At 44.7% G+C, this 16758-nt stretch overlaps 1 protein-coding gene across 1 annotated transcript in view; it reads right to left on the minus strand.

Moving 5' to 3' along the window:
• Positions 1-16758, minus strand: part of PTPRF (protein tyrosine phosphatase receptor type F) — a 1045343-nt gene that overhangs the window by 832338 nt on the left and 196247 nt on the right. The window contains 1 exon segment of the mRNA XM_030205921.1: positions 224-369. Within this exon segment, the coding sequence (XP_030061781.1) occupies positions 224-369 (146 nt within the window).

Here is a 16758-nt window from a genome sequence, read left to right on the forward strand (position 1 = left end):
AGAGAAGCATCAGAGCAAGGCAGATTGGTTTTGACAGGTCACTGCAGAAAAGCCATTCAAATATTTGCAACGGAAAGCTTAAATTGAATGAAATGACATTTGGGAACTTCACAATGCCAGCTATTAGCCTTTCACTTCAGCAGAAAAACCTGCTGGACTGAAATTCTAATTTCACAAAGTTCTTATAGAAGCCTCTGCTTTTCATCTACCACCAAGCTCTAACCTCAAATCGCTGGGAGCTGACTTTTTTCCCCTTCTTCATCCAAGTGATGCGTGGTTTTGGGTCACCAGTTGCTTGACACACAAAAGAAGCCACTCCCCCAGAAATTCCAATTTGATCATCTGGTTTCTTAATGAAACTTGGCTCACCTGAAAGACAAGAGGCAAATCCCAGCATTGCAATTTTCAATTCATGTGGGCATACATTTAACTCCATGACAAATCCTGTAATATGAACTAATTGCTTCAAAAATATAAGTTGTATACTTTCCCTACACGTTCAAAGTTCCACATATCCTTCTTAAATCAACAGTAGTAGAATTTTATTTTAGCTATTTCAATTATCAGTTAAAATATAATTACTGGAAATTTCTTTTCACTGAAGAATTTTAAGCCATACTGATGGACTGCCAGACCTGTGACTTGCCTGATACAGAACTGTACAAAAGTGTTTATGCCACTAACTGCCATTGAAAGTTAACTCCCTATAAAGAGAAACAGCTAACTAAAAAAGGGAGTTGAATCAATTGGTGCAGTGGAATGTTACAGCTCCTTTTACCTTCAACAGACTTGCTATAATCTGGCCGAGCTCAGTAGTGATGGGCAACTCTAGTTGAGCTGGGTTTTCATAGTATCTATAGTAAGTATGCATGAGATGCATGCCATGGAGGTATGCTTATAGAAGAAAATCCAGCTGGTTTGCAGAACTCAAGAACTGGAGCTGCCTATCCCTGTGGTCCACCTAAACAACCAGTCCAGTTCCCAAAGGACAAGTTAAAACAACTTAGAAACAAACCAAAAAAATCTTTGCTTCAGAAGAAGTCTGAGGAAAACTGGCAGGACAAAATGAGAAATCTTACACTGCTAGCACCGGTGCTACATCAGTTTTGTGACCAAAGGTGTCAGGCCTTATACTATTCTCAGCATCCTTTATAAGAACCAAGTGTCAGTATGATCAGTTTAACAAACTCCTGCCTTAATGCATTTTGAACTGTGTATTTTAGACAGCATAATGTGAAAAATAAACAAGAGTGTAAAGTCTCTTACACTGCACTGCAGAACCAGAGAATATAAGATAGGGTAACAGGCAAACTAGATAGGCTTTAGGGTCAGGGTCTTGCCAGGTATTTGTGACCTGGATTGGCTACTGTTGGAAACAGGATGCTGGGCTTGATGGACCTTTGGTCTTTCCCAGTATGGCAATACTTATGTACTTATGTAGGATGATTTCCAAAATGCCTTCTCAACATAAACCCCAGTTTTACACAATAAAGGTACAATATGCAAAATTTGTCAGAATATACTGTGCAAGTATATGCAGAGAGTGATTACGTTCTGGATGAGTTTCAATCCTTAGAGCTTCAGAAAGTGTTGTGAATGAAATTCCTATATACTTTCTTGAGCTGCATCAAGTTAGGTATGGCACTGATTCCACACTGAGATGGAAAGATGTTACTACCTTAAGTAAACTCCGGGAATACTATTTTGTTATGATAAAATTATGTGTATATCTCTCATGCTACCAGTACTTGAATTTCACTCACTCTTCTAACAAAGTTTAACTACCAGGAAGATCAGTTTCCAGGTCAGGTGTATGAGACACACAGACTTCAGTGGTTCTAATGGTGTCTTCCTAAGAAACTTAAAACAAGATCCATGGAACAGGGGACTTCTACAGTGGTAGTTTGACAACTACTCCTGGGGGAACTCCATGCAGAATTCTGTGTAGGAACTGACAAGCCAGACTAGACCCACCAGTTCATTTGAACTGAGAAATTGTATAGAGACCTAGAATGGCACAGGTGGAGTAAGTAGCCCAATGCACATTCATTCATTTCTACCTCTTCCCACACAATCTCTGCAGAGTAAGAGAAGAGAGATTGACATTGAGGAGAGCAGCTGATGGCGGTTGCTGAGTGACTGCCATAGGGATGAGAGGGTAACAGAGCAAGGCGAGTGTCCTATGTAGATGGAGGGGGGAGAACAGAGCAATGTGGGTGGGAGTATGCGCCATGGGGATTGGGCAGAGAAAGCAGAGTGTGCGCCATGGGGATTGGGCAGAGAAAGCAGAGTGTGCGCCATGGGGATTGGACAGAGAAAGCTGAGTGTGCGCCATGGGGAAGGGAGGTGTAGGACAGCTTGATCAGTCTTTTGTGGTACATATGCAGCTACAGAAACAAGCTACTTAGGGACTCTGTTTCAGAGAACTATGAACTCAGTACACTGATGAATTCATAATATTGCAGCTCTCCCAGTACTCAATGAGAAGACAGACATATTGTTCCTTGTTTTACTATGTGTACAGAGAACTATACAAGTACTTTCTCAGGACAGTGATCAGGTTTGAAAACTATGGACCTGCAACTTTATTACTATAATCTTGTCAGGTTCTCAGGTTCAGAGCCCGCAGGGCTGGGCTCTGGAGCAAACGTGAGCCCTTGGGCTGCTGACGAGGAGCGACAGCAGCAGGCAAAACCCACCAACCAACGCTGGGCAAGCACACCGACAGGGACTGCAGGCACCGCCCAGCGAGCCGGAACACACGGACTGGAACACAGGACTGGAATTCCCCGGACTGGAGGACACAGGACTGGAACACTGGACTGGAGCACACCGGACTGGTCCACACAGCTTCACCTGCACTTAGCTACTAAGCCCCCCAGGAGTTGAGCTCCTGTGTTTGAGTAGCCGGCAGGACTTACTGGACGACACCGGGACCAGGACTAGAACAGGTTGTAGCTGAAGTGCGCCTAACTCCTAAACTGACCAAAAGTGTTCCTAAGCCCGGCACCAACCAAAGAGCTCCTGAGCCCTCCACTAACAGCAGTGCTCTTAACAGAAACTAACAGGGGTGCCCCTACGCCCTACACTAACAGAAGTGCAGGGAAGCCACAAGGGAAAAGGAAGGGAAGACAAACGCCAGACCTAACACTGGTGCTTCCTAAGCACCAAGCTACAGCAGCTAAACATGGGTTCTCACCCCGGTGCTTCCTAAGCACCCAGCTACAGCAGCTAAACACAGGTCACGAGGAAAACTGGGGAAAGCACAAGGAAACAAGCAGGAAAGCCAAATACCCAAACAACAAAAGGTGCTTCCTAAACACTTATAACAAGGGTGCTCCCAACACCAAACTCCAGCACTGTACTAACAGCAGTGCTACACACCGTAGCAAAAGGGAAAGCAGAGGAGCCAAAGGGAAAAACAGGGAAGTCAAACACACAAGTCACAAGTGCACACTGCACTAAACTAACCTGGACCTAAAGCAAGTAGCCAGAAGCAAACGTTGTGAAGACCCCGAAGGAAAGAACACCACTTCCTTATCAAGGCCCTCCCTGATGATGTCACACTCCCTAGACCCAGGCAACAGCACACTGACCCAGAGAGCACACTGAAACCCACAGAGGCCCAACCCACACCAATGCAACACCATGAAGCACTTGAAGCCAGTACACCCAAAGAGTTAGAGCAACCCAGACTACACCCACAGCTGCAGTGAAGTGAGACAATTAGCCCCATGCTGGCAGCAGCCGGCACAGAGAGAGAGAGAGCTAGCTCAAACAAGACAGAAAAACAGAACAGAAGCCAGCTAAAAAGCTGACCCCCCAGGCAAAAGGTAAGTTTGAGAAGGGTTCTGACCACGATCATAACAAGCATCAGTTGCTTGGTGTTGTGCACACCTACCAGCTCTCATCATTGAGAATACTGCAAATCATACCATAAAAACCTGAATCCCATTCCACATGCAGTGAGCTCAACTAAACAGAGAGAATGCTTCCAGGGTTTTGCCCGGTCTACAAGACTGATAATATTGAGAGTCTTGAGAGAAGGACAGAGACAAGTCCATTTCCCTCCACCATCCAGCTTTCAGGATGGTATTTTTGAACAGCATCCACACCTGATGTAAATTTTTGACCTTCACAGCTGCTCGTTTTTTTTTCTCACCATTCTTCTCATTTTATCATATTTTCCTTTTTGAAAGTTAAATGCTAATGTATTGAATTTCCTGTGTGTACTTACTCCAAAGCCGATATCAAATCTGATCATATTATGAGCACTGTTATCAAGTGGCCCCAGCACCATTACCTCCTGCACCAGATCATGCGTTCCACTAAGGCCTAAGTCTACAATTTTTCCTTCTCTTGTTGGCTCTTGTACCAGCTGCTCCATAAAGCAGTCCTTGATTTAGTCAAGGAATTTTACCGCCCTAGCATGTCTTGATGTTACATTTACCCAGTCAATATTGGGGTAATTGAAATCACCCATTATTATTGTGTTCCCCAGTTTGTTAGCCTATATGATTTCTGGTAACACTTCTACATCCGTCCGTTCATCCTGGCAAGGTGAACAATAGTACACTCCTATCACTATCCTTTTCCCTTTAACAAACGGAATTTCAATCCATAAGATGTGCTTTGTGTCCTGCAGAATTTTCAATCTATTCAATTCAAAGCCCTCAATACACAAAGCTACCCCTCCACCAATTCGATCCACCCTATGGCTACAATATAATTTGTACCCTGGTGTGACAGTATCCCATTGGCTATCCTCCTTCCACCAGGTCTCAGAGATGCCTATTATATCTCATGTTTCATTTCAAACTATGTTTGTTATTCCTGTTTACATCTTACTCAGCAGCTGACACTGTTAATTTGTAATCTTTTGTCCGTTTTCTATTTAAGGACACCGGGAGGGGCATAATCGAAAGGGAAGCCCAAGTTTTGCTGAGGACATCCTCACAAAACGTCCCGATGGAGGGGCAGGGAAACCCGTATTATCGAAATAAGATGGACGTCCATCTTTCGTTTTGATAATAGAATCGGAGACGCTCAAATTTTGAAATTTAGGTCATCCTTAGAGATGGTCGTCCCTAGACTTGGTCGTTTCTGATTTTAGGCGATAATGGAAACTGAGGACACCCATCTCAGAAACGACCAAATGCAAGCCCTTTGGTCATGGGAGGAGCCAGCATTCGTAGTGCACTGGTCCCCCTGACATGCCAGGACACCAACCGGGCACCCTAGGGGGCACTGCAGGGGAACTTCATAAATTGCTCCCAGGTACATAGCTCCCTTACCTTGTGTGCTGAGGCCCCCAAATCCCCCCCCCCCCCAAAAAAAAACCCACAACTGTACACCACCACTATCATAGCCCTTACGAGTGAAGGGGGACACCTAGATATGGGTAAAGTGGGTTTTGAAGGGTTCACATTTACCACCACAAGTGCAACATGTGGGGGGGGAGAGGGATGGGCCTGGGTCCGGCTGCCTGAAATGCACTACACCCACTAAAACTGCTCCAGGGACCTGCATACTGCTGTGATGGACCTGAGTAAGACATTTGATGCTCGCATAAAATACTTTTAAAGATTTATTTTGAGGGTGGGAGGGGGTTAGTGACCACTGGGGCAGTAAGGGGAGGTCATCTCCGATTCTCTCCAGTGCTCATCTGGTCGTAAGAAAAACAGGACCAGGTAAAGTCGTCCAAGTGCTCGCCAGGGACACCCTTTTTTCCGTTATGGGTCGAGGACGTCCATGTGTTAGGCACGCCTAAGTCCCACCTTCGCTACGCCTCCGACAACCCCCCCCCCCCCCCCCCCGTGAACTTTGGTCATCCCCGCGACAGAAAGCAGTTGAGGACGCCCAAAATCAGCTTTCGATTATACCAATTTGGGCGACCCTGTGAGGAGGACGCCCATCTTCCAATTTGTGTCAAAAGATAGGCGTCCTACTCTTGCGAAAATGAGCCTGCTGGTCTACTATGGTCTCTATTGCAGCCTCGCTATCGGGATACTCTATCGTCCCTGTTCTTCTGGTGATATCTTTGAAAGATACCTTGCTTGAACCATGCACTTTTGAACGACTATCGGCCTTCTCATTTAAAGGTAGGAAATAGAAATAAAAACATAGAAAGGAAATCAAGGTCCAAGTCATTTTTATTTGATTATCCGCTTAGGGTCAAGACCATCAAAGTACAATATAGAAAATATAAGCAGAAATACAATTGTAGTTGAGGGAAAACATTACAGACAAAAAATGTAAGACAAAATAATGCAGATAAAAAAAAAATAGTGCTGCTAGTGTCCAATTTATATGACCGTGCACTAAACCTGGGTCATTTTACCCACGGTTTCTGAGGGCTTTTTCTTCATTTATTAAAAAGCACGTTAATTGTCACTGGAATTCCAACTGTGTATTAGGTTACTGTTTTTCTCCAGTGTTACTGCCACGTTCTATTGTTTAGTCCTATAAATGACCGTATAGTCCCCAAAGGATCAAATCAGATGTCAAAAGCCCCCCAGAAGAGATGTGCCTTTATCTTAGCTTTGAACTTAGAAATGGTGTGTGCTCTTCATAGTGACAGAGAAGAGAAATAAGATGACACCTTTTTTATTGGACTCAATACATTTCTTGATTAGCTTTCAAAGGTAACTCGCCTTCTTTGATCTGAAGAAGGGTTACCTTTGATAGCTAATCAAAAAATGTATTGCTAGTCCAATAAAAAAAAAAGTATCATCTTATTTCTTTTCTCTGCTTTATTTCTATTAACAAAAGAAGTAACTTAGGGTATCCTGACAGAGATTTTAAAGGCAAAAGTCGGTCAAAAGGATTTCAAGGAGTGAGCAGAGTAAATATAGCAAATTATTATTATTTTTTTGTTACATTTGTACCCCCGTGCTTTCCCACTCATGGCAGGCTCAATGCGGCTTACATATTGTATACAGGTACTTATTTGTACCTGGGGCAATGGAGGGTTTGCCCAGAGTCACAAGGAGCTGCCTGTGCCTGAAGTGGGAATCAAACTCAGTTCCTCAGTTCCCCAGGACCAAAGTCCACCACCCTAACCACTAGGCCACTCCTCCACTGTTGCTACTATTTGAGATTCTACATGGAATGTTGCTATTCCACTAGCAACATTCCATGTAAAAGTCGGCCCTTGCAGATCACCAATGTGGCCTACGCAGCCTTTTACATGGAATGTTGCTAGTGGAATAGCAACATTCCATGTAGAATCTCCAATAGTAGCAACATTCCATGTAGAATCTCCAATAGTATCTCTTTTTTTTTTTTGTTACATTTGTACCCTGCGCTTTCCCACTCATGGCAGGCTCAATGCGGCTTACATGGGGCAATGGAGGGTTAAGTGACTTGCCCAGAGTCACAAGGAGCTGCCTGTGCCTGAAGTGGGAATCAAACTCAGTTCCCCAGGACCAAAGTCCACCACCCTAACCACTAGGCCACTCCTCCACTGTTGCTACTATTTGAGATTCTACATGGAATGTTGCTATTCCACTAGCAACATTCCATGTAGAAGTCGGCCCTTGCAGATCACCAATGTGGCCACGCAGGCTTCTGCTTCTGTGAGTCAGTAGGACAGACTCACAGAAACAGAAGCCTGTGCAACCTTCTACATGGAATGTTACTAGTGGAATAGCAACATTCCATGTAGAATGTCCAATAGTAGCAACAGAATCTCAATAGTAGCAACATTCCATGTAGAATCTCCAATAGTAGCAACATTCCATGTAGAATCTCCAATAGTATCTATTTTATTTTTGTTACATTTGTACCCTGCGCTTTCCCACTCATGGCAGGCTCAATGCGGCTTACATGGGGCAATGGAGGGTTAAGTGACTTGCCCAGAGTCACAAGGAGCTGCCTGTGCCTGAAGTGGGAATTGAACTCAGTTCCTCAGGACCAAACTCCACCACCCTAACCACTAGGCCACTCCTCCATTTTATGTTTCATTTTTATTAATCTCACTGAAAACTGTGGATTCGGGACTAGAAATGTTTTTTCTATAAATAAAGTAGCAAAAGCAGTTATTGTGGCTGGACTTTAAAACAGTTTAGATAAATTCCTGGAAGAAATATCCATAAACCATTATTTAGCTTACCCATGGAGTTAAATAGTATAGAATCTTACTACTTCTCAGGACACTACAGGTACACATGACCTGGACTAGCCACTGCAAGAAACAGGATAATGAACTATATGAACTGCTTCAATTTTTTCTGTCTACTTGTAATAAGAAATGATATGATTTTTTTAAGTTACTTTGTGCTTTTAAATGAAGTAACTAGGAGTAAAGACAAATATAAAATGAAAAATTATATATTTCTCAATAATCCTACTTTCAAATGTTCCTTCCAATTTACAAGAAAACGTTTTGAAAGGATAAACTGCCACCTTAAAACCATAATTAGCTATGCCTTACATGCAGAGGCAAGAGAGAGAGAACAGAGCAAAATAGAGGGAGGAAGAAAAGAAGACTCAACGCAACAGACTAAGGCAATCAGACGGGATTTATATTTCAGCGTGCAATCATTAGTAACAGTATTACAAAGCACTTTTATTTTCTTAATTTGATGTTTCACCTATGAATAAGAACTTCATAAAATAAATTATATACAACAATATTACTGTTGTTCTAAATGTATGATCAGGCATCCATTGAGGTAATTTGTCCACAGCGGTTTCTGAAAATGCAACCGCACTGCACATTACTCCATTAGCCAGAGATGGTTTGGCTTCTAATCAAGGTTCCTTGCTTTGTTGGCAGAGGGCTATGTAGATATAGTGTATAAAAATGTCTGTTCTCAAGACCATATTGCAGACTTCTATAAGCACAAACATTTGTAAGTTACGGGGTCCTTTTACTAAGGTGCGCTGAAAATGGCTTCCGGTAGGGTAGGTGCGATTTTTGGGCACTTGCAGATCCATTTTTCAGCATGCTTGTAAAAAGCCCTTTTTTTTTTTTTTTTTTTGCCAAAAATGGACGTGCGGCAAAATCAAAATTGACACGTGTACATTTTGGGTCTGTAACCTTACCACCAGTCATTGACCCACCGGTAAAGTCTCATGCAGTAACCAGGCGGTAATGACCTATGTGCACCAAATGCCACTTGGCACGTCACGCACCCAAAAATAAAAATCATTTTTCAGCTGCGCGTATCAGACGCACGCCAAAAATGAAATAACCACAAGAGCCACACAGTAGTCATGCGGTAACTCCATTTTGGAATGTGTAGAGCCTTACGCAGCTTAGTAAAAGGGGCCCTAAGAGTGGCTCCCAAACATTATGTGCTGTCACCCCATCATTCCATCAAATATAACTATGTGGCTATGGGAAAATTAGGTTCTTACCGTGATAATTTTCTTTCCTTTAGTCATAGCAGATGCAGCCATTACAGATGGGTTGCGTCCATCAACCAGCAGAGGGAGATAGAGAGCACACTTTTTTCAGTGCCTCATACCAGCTTGCTCCACTGCCTCTCTTCAGTATTTGAAGCTTCCAAAGCAGTATGGCAAACCGCAATGGGAATAACATGAGCTTTCCTCACAGCGAACAATGGCCCTACAACAAAGGGCATTAACTCAGAATGGAGGGAATGAAATATCCTCCCGGAGGGCATAAACTCATCCTCCACTGAGACATAACTGGAGGGAATAAACTCCACCTCCCGGAGGGAATAAACTCATCCTCCAAAACATGAAACTGGAGGGAATTAAGTCATCCTCCTTTAACTGAACAAGAATCCTGAAGACTGTTTTCCGACTTTCTCCCAAGGACGGAATCTCCAGGAAACACGAACAGAACCTGAAATAGATTTACAGCAGATAGCATCAGACAGGGAGGGATCATAGCTGCATCTGCTATGACTAAAGGAAAGAAAATTATCACGGTAAGAACCTAATTTTCCCTTCCTTGTCATCAAGCAGATGCAGCCATTACAGATGGGATGTATCAAAGCAATCCCTAGATAGGGTGGGAACAAGCCACACCACGCGCCAGCACTTGGGCTCCAAAATGTGCGTCCCTACTGGCAGCCACATCCAGCCTGTAATGTCGGGCAAAAGAGAGCTTAGAAGCCCATGTTGCTGCACTACAAATCTCTTGAAGAGAGAGTGCTCCAGTTTCAGCCCAAGAAGAGGAGTGTGGTAGCCGTGTTAGTCCACTCTTAAGGTTATCAATAGAAATCAAACAAAATAAAACATGGAAAAGAAAATAAGATACCTTTTTTATTGGACATAACTTAATACATTTCTTGATTAGCTTTCGAAGGTTGCCCTTCTTCGTCAGATCGGAATATTTTTTTTTAAGTTACATTTGCTTATTTCCGATCTGACAAAGAAGGGCAACCTTCGAAAGTTAATCAAGAAATGTATTAAGTTATGTCCAATAAAAAAGGTATCATCTTATTTTCTTTTCCATGTTTTATTTTGTTTGATTTCTATTGATAGCCCAAGAAGAGGAAATTCCTCTAGTGGAATGCGCCTTAAAGGCATCAGGAGGAGGCCGGCCGGCAAGCAAATAAGCTGAAAAGATAGATTCTTTAAGCCAGTGGGCAATAGTGGCTTTAGACGCTGGAGACCCTCTGCGAGGACCTGATAGCAAAAACAAACACATGATCAGAGGTCCTGAAAGAGTTAGTAACTCGCAGATACTGCAGCAGAGTCCAAAAGATTCTGGAAACTCCTCCTCGACAAAGGAGGGCAAGAAAATAGGTTGGTTTAGGTGAAACGTTGAAACCACCTTAGGCAAGAGGGAAGGCACGGTCCGAACCGTGACCCCGGACACTGAAAACTGCAGAAAAGGGACTCTACAGGACAGCGCCTGGAGCTCTGACATCCGTCTCGCCGAAGTAATGGCCACTAACAAGACGGCCTTCAGTGTCAAATCTTTCTCTGAAGCACGCCGAAGCGGTTCAAAGGGAGCACCCTGAAGGGCCTTCAGCACTAGCCCCAGGTTCCAAGCTGGACAAGGTGCACGCACGGGAGGACGGAGCCAAAGCACCCCTCTAAGAAACCGTGCAACATCTGGATGAGCAGCTAAAGACACGCCTTCAACCTTGCCACGCAAGGAGGCCAACGCTGCCACTTGCACCCGCAGGGAATTATAGGCCAAGCCTTTTTGTACACCATCCTGCAAAAAGTCCAGAATCGGCGAGACAGGAGCCTGCAGGGGTGTGATCTCTCTGGAAGCACACCAGACTTCAAACTGGCGCCAAATCCTGGCATAAGCCACGGAAGTGGAATGCTTGTGGGCTTGCAGGAGAGTGGTAATTACTTTATTGGAATAGCCTCTGCCTCTCAATTGCGCCCTCTCAATCGCCAGGCCATAAGACCAAATCGGCCGGCATCCTCCATGGTCACCGGACCCTGTGACAACAGGTTGGGAACCAGAGGTAACTGAAGGGGATCCTCTACGAGCATCTGTCGGAGGTCCGCATACCAAGGCCTCCTGGGCGACGAGAACCCCTTCTCCTGGATGCAGCCGAATCCGCAGGAGCACTCGCCCTATGAAGGGCCATGGAGGGAACACATACAGGAGGCCCGGAGGCCAGGGTTGAGCCAAGGCATCCAACCCCGCCGCGCGAGGATCTCTCTGTCTGCTGAAGAAGCACGGGACTTTGGCATTGGTGCTTGACGCCATTAGATCGATCAAAGGCTTGCCCCACTTGGCACATATCTGCAGAAACACTTTGTCTGCAAGTTCCCACTCCGCTGGATCGATCTGATGCCTGCTTAGATAATCGGCTTGCACGTTGCTCTGACCTGCAATGTGAGCTGCCGACAGAAACTGTAGATGCAGCTCGGCCCAGTGGCAAATTTGTTCGGCCTGAGCGGCTAGAGCTCTGCACTGAGTGCCGCCTTGTCGATTTATGTAGGCCACTGCTGTCATGTTGTCCGACATCACTCTGACAGCCAATCCTTCCAGGGTCACTTGAAAGGCCAGAAGCGCCTGAAACACCACTTTCAACTCTAGGCGGTTGATGGACCACTCCAACTCCTCGGGTGTCCATAGACCCTGGGCATGCTTCCCCTTGCAATGTGCGCCCTAGCCTTCCAGATTGGCATCTGTCACCACTAGGCACCAATCGGGGAGCGCCAGCGGCATTCGTCGCCGCAGCATGCTGTCTGAGAGCCACCACTCCATGTTGAGTCGGGCTACAGGGAGCCAAGAGAGTCTGCATTGGTAATCCTGAGATACTGGAGACCATCTTTGAAGTAGAGCATACTGTAGAGGTTTCAGGTGCGCTCTCGCACAGGGCACCAGTTCCATCGTGGCCGTCATCGATCCAAGCAGCTGGACAATGTCCCAAGCTCGCAGGCGGGGCATCCTCAGGAGCAGACGGACCTGATTCTGAAGCTTGCACCGCCTTTGCTCAAGTAGGTACACATACCCCGAGGCTTTGTCGAACCTGGCCCCCAAATATTCTAGAGACTGCAAGGGGGTCAGGTGACTTTTGGCCAAATTGACAACCCAGCCCAGAGATTGAAGTACTGAGACCACTCTGGCTGTTACATGCTGACTCTCTGCAGCAGAGTTTGCTCGAATGAGCCAGTCGTCCAGGTACGGGTGAACCCGAATACCCTCTCGCCTTAGAAAGGCAGCTACTACCACCATAACCTTCGAAAAGGTGCAGGGAGCTGTGGCGAGCCCAAAAGGCAAGGCTGGAACTGGAAATGCTTTCCCATCACTGCAAACCTCAGAAACTTCTGGTGCGGGGGCCAAATTGGAATGTGCAAGTAAGCTTCTTTCAGGTCCAGAGACGTGAGAAACTCTCCTGGCTGTACCGCCGCAATGACGGAGCGCAGGGTTTCCATGTGAAAATGCCGCACTATCAGGGACTTATTTAATTCTTTTAAGTCCAGAATAGGGTGAAAAGACCCTCCTTTTCGCGGCACCACAAAGTAGATGGAGTAGTGGCCGCAGCCGTGTTCGGCAGGAGGTACCGGGGACACGGCCCCTATCTGAATCAGATCTGGCAAAGTCTCCTCTACCGCCGCCCGTTTGGCGGCAGAACCGCATCGGGACTCCATAAACACGTTTCTTACAGGGGCGTCGAATTCTATTCTGTAACCGTCTCTGATCAGGTCCAAGACCCACTGATCTGAGGAAATGTAGGCCCACTCCTCGGCAAAGAGGGAAAGACGTCTCCGATGACAGGACTCGAGGAGAGGGCCAGCGCACCATCACTGAGAGGGTCGCCCCTGAACTCCAGGCCTTGAGCCAGTGGCTGTGGAACGTTTGTCCGAGCAAAAGGAGTTCCTCTGCTGAAAATGGGCATGAGAAGTGAACCCAGCAGAACGCCCTGGGCGGTACCTTCGAGCTTCACAGAAACGAGGTCTGTAAGAGGAGTGGACCACCGCACCCTTAGAGGAAGGCCGAGGCCTATCTTCGGGCAAGCGCTGGGGTTTAGCCTCACCCAGGCCCTTCAAATTTTCTCCAACTCCTCACCAAACAGGAGAAGGCCTTGAAAGGGCAACGTCACCAACCTTTGCTTAGAGGCCATGTCCGCCGCCCAATGCCTTGGCCAAAGAAGATGGCGAGCCGCCACTGCTTATGCCATGTGTTTAGCCAAAGCTCTGACAATATCATAAAGGGCGTCAGCAAGAAAGGACAAGGCCGACTCCATCCGCGGAGCCACATCTGAAAAGGGCTCCGCTCCATCACCAGGCTGTTCCACTGCCTGTTGCAACCAAACCAGGCAGGCTCTAGCAGCATAACAACTGCATGCAGACGCCCGAATAGTGAGACCTGCAATTTCAAATGACCGTTTAAGTACTGATTCCAGTCTACGGTCTTGAATATGCTTCAGGGCAACACCTCCTTCAACAGGGAGGGTAGTTCTATTTGTCACAGCTGTGACTAGGGCATCCACTTTAGGCATAGCAAAGCGAGCCATATGCTCCTCACTCAGAGGGTATAATTGCCCCATAGCCCTGGAAACTTTCAAAGGTCCCTCGGGGTCAGCCCATTGAGCCGAAATAAGCTCTTGGATGTGTTGGATTATTTGTAGTAAATAATTAGCAGATTTTAGTACACACAGCTTCAGCTTTAGAAATGTTAATTTCTTTCTTCATCTCTCTCTCATTCACCCCTGAATAATTCACTGCTGAGTCACTTTAAAGTTGAAGTAACAAAACATCTGTTTACTCACAGTTTGTAGTTAGATTATAATCAGACAGGCTTATATATACATATTACTATACATTTGTATTATCAGCTCCTTCCATGTGCTTAGATGGTAATGGATGCTCACACCACCATAGATCCTCTCAGGTTAGGAGAGATCATGAGCTCCATGTGCTCCATGTGCTGCATCTGCTGCATCTAACCCCCACAGGAAGTTGCATAGCTGTGTGACCTCTCTAAGTAATTTACATCAGAGGTCACAGAGTAATCACAGAGAAATAATAGGTGACAGGCAATGCATGTAAAATACAATTACATTCCAACAAACCCCTTCTCATGCATAACTGTCATGCAATTATTTATTCATACAAAGTCCAAGCTTTATACGCAGATTCACAAAATGTTCTCTGGGTAACGGTTTGGTCATAATGTCAGCTGTCATCTCACTGGTGTGACAATAGTGTAGACTGATGACCCCTTCTTTTGCCAACTCTCGCACGTTGTGGTATTTCGTTGCGATGTGCTTGGTGCGTGACTGAACCTTGTCATTCTGTGACAGTCGGATGCAGCTCTGATTATCTTCCATTATCTGGATTGGTCTCTTTTCAGCTATTCCGAAATCCAGCAAAAGTTTTTCAATCCACATCAGTTCTCTGCACGCTTCCGATACGGCCACGTATTCAGCTTCTGTAGAAGACAAACTCACAATACTTTGTTTATGACTGGCCCATGAAATTTGTACATTTCCATACATAAACACATATCCACTTGTGGATTTATAATCAGAATGATCCCCTGCCCAATCTGAATCACAGTAACATATTAGTTTTGGATTACTATTGGCTGAAATCTTTAATTTACAATCAATGGTACCCTTTAAATACCTTACCATCCTTTTAACTGCAGTCCAATCTGATTTGGTAGGTGAGCTGACCCTTCTGCTCAAAATTCCTACTGCATTTGCTATATCAGCCCTGTATGTGGTAGCTAGATATAAAAGCTTACATATGGCTGATCTATATTGGATGTTATCTGGTAAAGGTTCTCTTACTGTTTCATCCTTCAGAAAATCAGTGATCATGGGAGTGCTTACAACTTGGGCATCTTGCATACCTAAACTTTCAATAAGCTCATTTATTTTCTGCTTCTGGCTTAGAAGATAAGAACCATCATTTTGTTTCTCAATTTCTATACCAAGATAGTATGACACATTACCAAGTTCTTTTATCTCAACATTCTGGTTTAAACACTTTACAATGTCCTTGTACTCTTGCTCACTTTTGCTTGCAATGAGCAGATCATCAACAAAAGCTAAAATGTATGCATATTGTCCATTTGTGCACCTAGTGTACAAGCATTTATCTGCTTCACCTTGCTTAAATCCTAAATTTGTCAATATTTCATGCAATTTTTCATTCCAACATTTTGCACTTTGCTTTAATCCATAAAGACCTTTGTTTAATTTACACACTAGCTGTCTTTGTTTTGTATTTATGAAACCTGTTGGCTGTTCCATGTACAAGTCTTCAGTTATTTCTCCATGAAGAAACGCTGTTTTCACATCAATGTGGTTGACTTGCATGCCTTTTGAGACTGCAATGCTCAGAAGTGTTCTGATTGTCGTGTGTTTCACTACAGGTGCAAACACTTCATCAAAATCTTCTCCATATTTTTGAAGATATCCCTTTGCCACTAATCTGGCTTTATACCTTTCCACTTTTCCTTGTGCATTCCTTTTTAACTTGAATACCCATTTGCATCCTATAGCTTTCTTGCCAGGAGGTAATTTTGTAAGAATCCAAGTATTATTTTTATCCAATGCATCAATTTCTTCTTGTGCAGCTTTATGCCATTCAGCAGCTTCTTCTGCTGGCATTTTCTCAATCTCATCCCATGTTAAGGGCTCTTGAGCTTCTGCTGACTTTGTTAAGTAAGACAGTCTTGGGGGTGGAACACCTTTGTTTTCCCTGGATGAGCGTCTGACAACAGGTTGGTCCGACCTTTCTGCATCCTCTAAATCTGAGAGTCCTTCTCCAATTGATTCCCCTTCTCCAACTGTACTGTCTTCTTCAATGATCCTTTCTGTGTCTGCTTCCTCTGCCTGTTCCTCGTTAGATACAGATGAGTTGCTTTCAGACATCTGCCTTGGTATGGCATTTATATACACTGGCATGTCTATTATGGTTCTAGTTTCATGTTCTGGATGATAAGGCTCATCTGGGATAATCCAGCCTTTATCAACCCTTTTGTTTTCATCAAAATATGTAACATGTCTTATGCCAACAATGCCAGTTTTCAGATTTAAAATTCTATATCCTTTGTGTCCTGGAGCATAGCCAACTAAAATGCCCCTTTCTGTTGTGGAATCCAGCTTATGCCTTCTTTGCTTTGGTACATGAGCATATGCTGTACTTCCAAATGTTCTTATGTGTGACAGGTTTGGCTTCCTACCATGCCATGTCTCATGTGGTGTGCGCTCAGCGCCTTTAGTTGGCATTCTGTTTTGTAGGTACACTGCTGTGAGAATGGCTTCCCCCCATAGTCTTTTAGGGAGATTGCTATCTGACAGCATACATCTGGTCATTTCCACAAGTGACCTAAATTTTCTCTCTGCAACA

The sequence above is a fragment of the Microcaecilia unicolor genome, chromosome 6 (genome assembly GCF_901765095.1).
Source record: "Microcaecilia unicolor chromosome 6, aMicUni1.1, whole genome shotgun sequence".
Lineage (NCBI taxonomy): Eukaryota > Metazoa > Chordata > Amphibia > Gymnophiona > Siphonopidae > Microcaecilia > Microcaecilia unicolor.